This window comes from Littorina saxatilis, linkage group LG2, assembly GCF_037325665.1.
Source record: "Littorina saxatilis isolate snail1 linkage group LG2, US_GU_Lsax_2.0, whole genome shotgun sequence".
Taxonomy (NCBI): Eukaryota; Metazoa; Mollusca; class Gastropoda; order Littorinimorpha; family Littorinidae; genus Littorina; species Littorina saxatilis.
Window position 1 is genome coordinate 82,957,979 of NC_090246.1, and position 9,160 is coordinate 82,967,138.

At 45.7% G+C, this 9,160-nt stretch overlaps 1 protein-coding gene across 1 annotated transcript; it reads right to left on the reverse strand.

The window, feature by feature from the left end:
• Positions 1-224: 224 nt before the first annotated feature.
• Positions 225-5,782, reverse strand: LOC138956765 (angiopoietin-related protein 1-like). Its single transcript, XM_070328037.1, has 3 exons — positions 5,657-5,782; positions 4,672-4,910; positions 225-755 (listed from the first exon to the last, which is right to left on the reverse strand). The coding sequence occupies exons 1-3, from the start codon at positions 5,772-5,774 to the stop codon at positions 330-332; spliced, it is 783 nt and encodes a 260-aa protein (XP_070184138.1). The 5' UTR covers positions 5,775-5,782; the 3' UTR covers positions 225-329.
• Positions 5,783-9,160: the final 3,378 nt, after the last annotated feature.

Below are 9,160 nucleotides of genomic sequence, written 5' to 3' on the forward strand. Positions count from 1 at the left end.
AAAAAGTGAAGAATAAGTAAAGAAAAAAAAAAAATCCGCTTAAAGCGATTTCACACCAAGTAATCAAAGAAAGACCAGAAACATGGTCACTTTGAAAGGCGCCGTGTTGCGCAAATCCTCGGTACCGATATCTCGTCATCCATGCCAGCCTTTATATCGACAGCAGGCTTCTGCAGCCCTCTTCCCCCCCCCCCTCCCCGAAAAAACCGAGAAAAAACCACGAAAAAAAACCCACGAAAAAAACACACAAAAAGAAAAACTTACAATAAATTAACACACACAAAATTGAAAAATTAAAAATCCATTTAAGGCGATGTCACACCAAGTTATCAAAGAGATGTCAGAAACATGGTCATCTTGAAAGGCACCAAATCGTCCAAATCCTCGGTCCAGAAGATCTCAGCATCCACGCCGGTCCTCCGTCCTCCAGCAGGCTGCAGCAGCGGTCCGGTAGGGTTGCACGTGCTACACGCCCCACCGCGGAACCACCAACCCCCTTCGTGGTTCTGGGCGCAGTTGACACCGCCGTCTTCGTCGTTGTCGTTGTCGTAGGCGCTGAATTGGGCTCCGTAGAGCGCAGAGAAGCAGTCGCCCAGGAGATAGGTGTCGTTGGTGGTCTGGTTGAAGTACATACGGTAGCCGCTGGCCTCGTCGCTGATTCTGAAGTTCTGGTATTGCATGAAGAAGATGGAACTGTTCTCAAGCTTGGCACTGACTCGCAGCTCGTAGGCTTTGCTGTTCGTCAGGTAGTGGAGCTGTTTTGGAGGAAACCAGTGGAGGGGGGGGGTATGAGTGGTGGCATGGAGGATGTGACATGAGAGAGAGAGAGAGGGAGAGAGAGAGAGAGACAGAGACATAGACAGAGACAGACAGGTAGAGAGAGGGGGGGGGGGGGTTGGATGCTAATTTGACTTTTTAAATATTTTTTTTATACAACGAATACTGTCTTCGTTTTAATCCCTATTGCTTCTTACTAAAAGATGACCCATTTAATGCACAACAACTCTAAACTAAACAAACAGTTCCCCCTTCTCTGTCTCTAGTTTGACACAACTAAGTCCAAACATAATGTGGACAAATGAGAGAGATAGAGAAAAGACAGCAACAGATCATTGTTAAAAACCTACTATGAACCAGACACTCCCCCCCCCCCCATCTCAAATCAAACAACCTGTCAAAGTCCAAGCCAGTGGTCAAAACCCAAGGCCCCAGAGGATAGACCATAGACGATAGATTATTAACCAGAGGGAGCCAAATAGACAAATTCCGGAAGTAACTCTTGTCGGGTTTGTGTGTGTTGTGAAAGAGTAAATACTCTTGCTTTGAGTGAGGCACGCTTTCTATACCGAGCAACAAAAGAAACGCGAAAACAATCGTCATTGTTTGATTGACAACATCTCGAGCAATTATAGAGTTAGAATTATCAAACCACAAAAGTTTGATGAAGGCATGTTTGACGGCCTTGCTTTTGTGTGATTATTTTGATGCTGCGACTGTTTCAACACACGGGACAAGCAGGTTTAACGTTAAACACATAATGCGCGCTCCTCCCCCGCTGCCCCCTTACCCACTGCTCACCCACCACAGGATATCCCGGAGTTATTCTCGGAGTTCTTCAAGGACAAGATTGACAAGCTTCGGAAAACACTCGATCAGCAGCCCTTCGTCCCGTCCCCACCCTCCCCTTCCTTCTCCGGCTCCCCCTCACGTGCTTTCAGCCTGTCACTCAAAACCACGTCAAGCGACTCATAACCAAGACGGCAATCAAGACCTGCGAGCTAGATCCCCTGCCAGGCTTCCTCTTCACCAAGTGTCTGGACAAGCTCCTGCCGTCTATCACAGATATCATCAACATATCCCTGGCCACAGGCGTCGTTCCCGACTGCTTCAAGTCTGCCGTTGTCCGCCCACTCATCAAGAAGCCCGGCCTTGACGTCAACGAGTTGAAGAACTACCGTCCTGTGTCCAACCTGCCCTTCCTCTCCAAGCTTCTGGAGCGTATCATCCTGGAGCAGTTGAGCGCCCACCTGTCTCGGAACTCGCTGATGCCAGTGTACCAGTCAGCGTACCGCCCTCACCACAGCACCGAGACGGCGCTCCTGCGAATCACCACGGACCTCCTGAACGCAACAGATAGCGGTCTCGTCTCTGCCCTTGTGCTGCTGGACCTTTCCGCGGCCTTCGACACGATCGACCACCAGCTACTTGTCGATCGCCTCAGTTCCACGTTCGGCATTCACGACACCGCCCTCTCTTGGTTTAGGAACTACCTCCAGAACCGCTCTCAGACTGTCACCACTGATTCGTTCTCTTCTCAGCCTGTCCCTGTCCGCTTCGGCGTCCCACAAGGATCTGTCCTCGGCCCTGTCCTTTTCACCCTGTACACCCAACCCCTCTCCCTGGTCATCGAACGCCACGGCCTGAACTACAACTCCTTTGCCGATGACACGCAGCTCCAGAACAGCGCCAAGCCGGAGGACGTTGACGATCTCCTTGGATCCATCTCCAGTTGTTTCACTGACATCAAGAACTGGATGACTGAGAACAAGCTGAAGCTGAACAGTGAGAAGACGGAGGCCCTTCTCGTTGGAACACGACAGAAGATTGCTTCCCTCACTGTGACCGACCTCCAGCTGGATGACGCGACTGTTCCATTCTCCCCTGCTGTCAAGAGCCTTGGCGTCTTTCTCGACTCCACTCTCTCCATGCAGACACACATCTCCTTCATCATCAAGACCTGCTTTTTCCACCTACGACGCATCGCCTCCATCCGTCGCTACCTCACCCACGACGCCTGTGTCAAGCTGGTTGTCTCCCTCATCTTCAGTCGTCTGGACTACTGCAACTCCCTTCTGGCTGGCCTCCCCGCCTCATCCATTCATGGCCTACAACGAGTCCAGAACGCCGCTGCCAGGCTGACGTTGAGGAAGACCACATCACCCCCCTACTTCGCTCCTAGCACTGGCTCCCTGTCAACACCCGAATCTCCCACAAACTGTCCACTCTGGTCTACAAGTGTTTCAACAACTCTGCTCCCGAGTACCTTCAATTCTCCCTGGACCTGTACACCCAGCCCTCCGACCGTCCCCTTCGTTTTGCTGCCGACCCACTCCGCCTCCACATCCCTCGCTCGAAACTCGCATCTGCTGGTCAGCGTGCATTTCCCTCCGCGGGCCCCTCCGTCTGGAACTCCCTGCCGCTTGAGCTTCGCCAGAGCCCCTCTCTTGACGCGTTCAAGAGTAGGTTGAAGACTCAGTTCTTCCCGTAGCTGGCTGCGACTTTCATGCTCGACGTGATGTGCTGTGCCCCAAAAGACATTCTTGTGCTGTGCTCTGTGAGAGGTGTTTTCTTTGTGCTTAATATTATTTTGTTTGACCTAGCTATTGATGTGTACATTGTTGTTAAACAGTTGTTTGTTTACCAGGGTTTGCTAGTGTGTGATAGGGTTCGTGTCCGTCTGAAGATGTTAGTTTCTTTGTTAGTCCTGTGTTGACAACTCTTCGACAAGCGCTTAGAACTGTACCCACGGAATACGCGCTATATAAGCTTCATATTGATTGATTGATTGAGGAGAAATCTGATGTGTGAGATGTGTTCACTAATGCATTAGCAACCAAAAGAGACCATGGCACGCTTGCTGCCAGTCTCACTTTTGAAACAGCCAGGATGCCAAGATTGACACCACCAAAATGCCAGGTCGATTTAAAGCTGGGGATGATCCAGAAGCGCTGGACGTGCACATGTCAACAGTCTATCACCTTCAGCAATGTTCTGTTCACATTAGAAGCACTGCAGTTATGCAACGCGGTGGATTATTTGCATTACCTCAATAAGAAAAGATCGCAATTTCCTGCCACAACGTCTTCGAGATGGATTCAATACAGCCACTGACACTACCAGGAACATCATTGGAAGCCACCAGTGTCCGATCAGTGGCCAGAGAGGGCGATGAAGACTGACTGAGCGAGACCTCCAAAATTTCGTTAACGTTAAACCTGCTTGTCCCGTGTGTTGAAACAGTCGCAGCTTCAAAATAATCACATTACAGTTAGGTCAAACACGCCTTCATCAAACTTTTGTGGTTTGATAATTCTAACTCTATTATTGTTCGAGATTTTGTCAATCAAACATTCAATCAATCAATCAATCAATATGAGGCTTATATCGCGCGTATTCCGTGGGTACAGTTCTAAGCGCAGGGATTTAAAAAAAAAAAATTTTTTTATGCAATTTATATCGCGCACATATTCAAGGCGCGGGGATTTATTTAGGCCGTGTGAGATGGAATTTTTTTTACACAATACATCACGCATTCACATCTCTCTCTCGCGTTTCTTTTGTTGCTCGGTAAACATGTGCTCCGTGCCTACGTGTTTTCGACACCCTCCTCGCTAGTAACTGGCCTATAATGTCACGTGGGAAAGTTTGACTTGGGGAAAAAGTATTTAGTCTTTCACGACCCAAACAAACCCGACAGAGTTATTTCCGAACATCGTCTATTGAACTCATTTGCAAAACCCACATTTACAAGACCTCGCCAGTGATCACAATGCAGAGCTACAACACCTGCTGTGGTATCACCAAAGTTTGTGTTGAAATTTATTTCTGAGAAAATATCTTTTATGTGATCGAAAATTAACCAGACAATGCCAACTCTTTTGTGAAACCCACCTTTTCCAGGCCTAGCCAGTGATCGCCATCCAGAGCTCCGAAGCCTGCCTTGTACTCGGCGAAGTTTCTGTTGAAGCTTAAAGTGGACTGTTTTCTCTCCATGATGTAGTTACGAACGTTGTTAGGCATCTTCTTACAGAACACGTAGAATGGTGTTGGGGCCTGAAGAGGGTGGATGAGGAACGCCCCAGAAGTGCCACTGTTTGTGAAGTTTCCTTTCTGGTATCCTTCCTCGCAATCTGTTAATTGAAAGGGAAAAATATGCTGAATCAGAATGCAACAGAATATAGGTTTTTGAATCAAAGAACAGGCGCAATGGCCTAATGGAGAGACATCGGCCTCCTAATCGGAAGGTCGTGAATTCAAATCCCGGCCGCGGCCGGCTGGTGGCTTAAGGGTGGACATTTTTCCGATCTCCCGGTCCCAGGTCAACTTCAGAAATATTTCCGAAAGATCGAATCGTTACGCGGGAAGCTTCTCCTGTGACATCTTTCATCGAAGTTTGTCGTTTGAGGACGGGATTTTTTGTTTTGTTTGTTTGTTTGTTTGTTTGTTTGTTTTGTTTTTCGTTTCACTTGAATAATCATCATTATTTGCCTGTTGTGTATTTAGTTCGTCCACCTCCAAGTTCTAGTGAGTGTTTCGTTAGGTCTATGATTGAACTGTCCATCAACTTACCGGCTTTGTTCTTTTTACATTATTCACATTGAAACTAAATGTTTTCATATAGACTGGGAATCGAGACGAGGGTAGTGGTGGTGGTGGTGGTGTGTGTGTGTGTGTGTGTGTGTGTGTGTGTGTGTATGTGTGTGTGTGTGTGTGCGTGCGTGCGTGCGTGTGTGTGTGTGTGTGTGTGTGCGTGCGTGCGTGCGTGCGTGCGTGCGTGCGTGTGTGCGTGAGCGTGTGTGTGTGTGTGTGTGAGGGAGGGAGAGAGAAAGAGAGAGACAGAGACAAAGACAGAGAGACAGAGACAGACAGAGCATACCTCCGATGTAAGGGGTACAAGGATCCCCCCTGAAGCCGTCAGCACACACACAGGCCCCTCCTTCACCCAGCTCTTCTCCGTACGTGTCACACACCACAGTCTGCTGGTTAGCCTGCATGCAAAGAAGTCAATGAATCAATTCATACACTAATAAATAGGTACACACACACAAAAAACCAACAACAAATAAACAAAAGAGAGAGAGAGAGAGAGAGAGAGAGAGAGAGAGAGAGAGAGAGAGAGAGAGAGAGAGAGAGAATGAGAGGGAGAGAGGGAGAGAATGAGAGAGAGGGAGGGAGAGAAAAAGAGAGAGAGAGAGAGAGAGAGAGAGAGAGAGAGAGAGAGAGAGAGAGAGAGAGAGAGAGAGAGAGAGAGGGTAATTATCATTTTAAGTTGTCACGGTAAATACTTGTAAGTACTTTCTCTTTGGGTCCAATCATACATTTCAATCGTTGTGCGCAAGCAATCAGGATAACAAATTTTTAAAAAGCCAGAGAAAACTTTTGTTCCGTTTTGTGGTTAGATAAAAACAATCAAACGACCATGCACAATCAATCCCTGATTCATATAAACGCTTGTCCTGTATTCGGCGGATTCGATCGAACATTGGAAAGAAGAAAACCAAAACAACGGCTGTGTAAATAACGAAGGCCAGCGAATTTTATGTTTGCATGGTTTTGCAAGTGATACATCTAATTTGTAATTGGTTAGCGAGTAATGGAGGACTATGTAAGAGAGGGTCCTAATATTAATCACCTTGTTTTCTTTGCCTGTGGTTTCACACTTGTATGTCAGATTCTGATGCAGCACGCGTACGCACGCACGCACGCAACAACACCCACCAACCCAAACGCACACATTCACGCAATTACGCAATTACGCACGCACTCACACACTAACACACACACACACACACACACACACACGTACGCACGCACGCACGCACGCGCACACACACACACACACACAGGCAACACACACACACACACACACACACACGCGCAGGCAACACACACACACAGGCAACCGATTATACCACACATTTGGTAGAAAAAAGTGCGCGTGTAAATAGCGAGGTTGGCAATTTCATTGTTTGCATACTGATGAATGTTTTTGTTCTTTATTGAATCGAGCCTAAAGGGGGTAGGTGGGAGTTTGGAAGGAGGAGGGGGGTGGGTGTGTGTGTGTGTAAGGCATGGGGTTCTATATTGTGCACCCTTAGTTTGAAGGCTTGTGCATGGCTGGATCAAGTGTATGAGAGCGAGAAGAAGGAAGGGGCACAGGGGCTGGCCAGACGGGGACTTCGGATATTTTTGTATTTAAATTTAATTTTTTTTTCTTTTTACCTCTGTTGCATGCAGGCTACTTCAACCCTTTTTTGTGTGTTTTGTCTTGTTTTTTGTAATGCTTTGGGCAATTGAGTTTTTGGGGGTCTCTCCTCAATTGAAAATGTACATTTGCGCCGGGTAGAGACGGAAGATGGGGGAGGGGGGGGGGGGGGGTCGCAACTTAGGACCCCCCCCCCCTCTCCGATTCAGCCCTCCTGGATTTGGACACAGGTCTGTTAGATTTATTTATTTATTTACGAGGATTTATATCGCGCACGTATCTCACCACACAAGGCGACTCAAGGCGCATGTTACCTATTAATGCCGTGTGAGATGGAATTTTTTACACAATATATCACGCATTCACATCGGCCAGTAGATCGACTGCCTTTAGGCGCTGCATCCACCTTTCACGGCCTATTATTCCAGGTCACACGGGTATTTTGGTGGACATTTTTATCTACGCCTATACAATTTTGCCAGGAAAGACCCTTTTGTCAATCGCGGGATCTTTAACGTGCACACCCCAATGTAGTGTACACGAAGGGACCTCGGTTTTTCGTCTCATCCGAAAGACTAGCACTTGAACCCACCACCTAGGTTAGGAAAGGGGGGAGAAAATAGCGGCCTGACCCAGGGTCGAACACGCAACCTCTCGATTCCGAGCGCAAGTGCGTTACCACTCGGCCACCCAGTCCCAGATTCTGATAAAAGGACAGTTGATAAGTACACTGAAACTAACTATGCGCCTATTATTGATAAATACTGGTGAATAAATGTAATTCAAGAAACTGAAAGAGTTCTGACCTTCTTACATACATAAACTAACTTATAACAGCATAAACTGGCGGTTACGCTTGCAAATCCGAGCAATAACAAATGTGTAATTACAGAATCGTTACAGCTTCAAAGTAGCTTTCTTTTCGAACAGATCAGTATTAGTAAAATTCAAGAACAGAGCTGTTGTAAGATATGAAACTTTATAGACGTAGAGAGCAATGGTAGGATGTTAAAACCGGTGCAAAATCTTGATGAAAAGTGATATTTTGAAATTTAATTTGAATTCATTCCATAACGCAATTCACCCGTTGTGGATAAAACGTTGTGGCGGACTGTTGATTAAAAAAACTAATTTGGCACACTGTTCTTGAATTTTACCTATTTAATCGCCATAGATATATTCATGGTTTTGACTGGATTAAGAACTTTCTTAGACACATACCCGTCTGGCTTCTTTATGTAAAGCGTGAACATGTGTTGTTCAATAACTTGAGAGAGAGTTTTCTAAATGAGGGGGAACAAATGGTCCACAAATGATCTGTTATTTTTGGTCGTCTGCTGCTCACTGGAAGACAAAGTGTTATTTGACTCAGTATAGTACAACTTGTCAGAAATGCTATCATCAAATCAAATCGATCAAATCAAATGTTATTTTACAAGGGTTGTGGCATAAGCATTACAAACGAGCTTTTATTCGACCAGCCCTCGCCCGGAGAGGGACTTCTCTAATCACAAATATACTCGGACATTCACATTTAACAAGAAAAACAAAGAAAAAACCCAAACAAAAACAAACACACACACACACAAGAAAAAAAACAAGTCGCGTAAGGCGAAATTACAACATTTAGTCAAGCTGTCGAACTAACAGAATGCATTTTTACAGCAAGAGCGTATACTCGTAGCATCGTCAGGCCACCGCTCGATGCAAAGGCAGTGAAATTGACAAGAAGAGCGGGGTAGTAGTTGCGCTGAGAAGGATAGCACGTTTTTCTTTATCTCTATTCTTTTTAACTTTCTGAGCGTGTTTTTAATCCAAACATATCACATCTATATGTTTTTGGAATCAGGAACCCACAAGGAATAAGATGAAATTGTTTTTAAATCGATTTCGGAAATTTTATTTTAATAATAATTTTTATATTTGTAATTTTCAGAGCTTTTTTTTAATACGAATATAATATGTTTTTGGAATCAGAAAATGATGAAGAATAAGATAAATGTAAATTTGGATCGTTTAAAAAATTGTTTTGTTGTTTTACAATTTTCAGATTGTTAATGACCAAAGTCATAAATTAATTTTTAAGCCACCAAGCTGAAATGCAATACCGAAGTCCGGCCTTCGTCGAAGATTGCTGGGCCAAAATTTCAATCAATTTGATTGAAAAATGAGGGT

Bases quoted from the DNA above. Each gene is read 5' to 3' on its own strand.
- LOC138956765 (XM_070328037.1), bottom strand. From the start codon at position 5,774: ATGCAGGCTAACCAGCAGACTGTGGTGTGTGACACGTACGGAGAAGAG. The intron at 4,911-5,656 runs GTATGCTCTGTC...TTCAATTAACAG, and splicing joins TTGTACCCCTTACATCGGAG to ATTGCGAGGAAGGATACCAG. The intron at 756-4,671 runs GTGGGTTTCACA...CCTCCAAAACAG, and splicing joins ACTGGCTAGGCCTGGAAAAG to CTCCACTACCTGACGAACAG.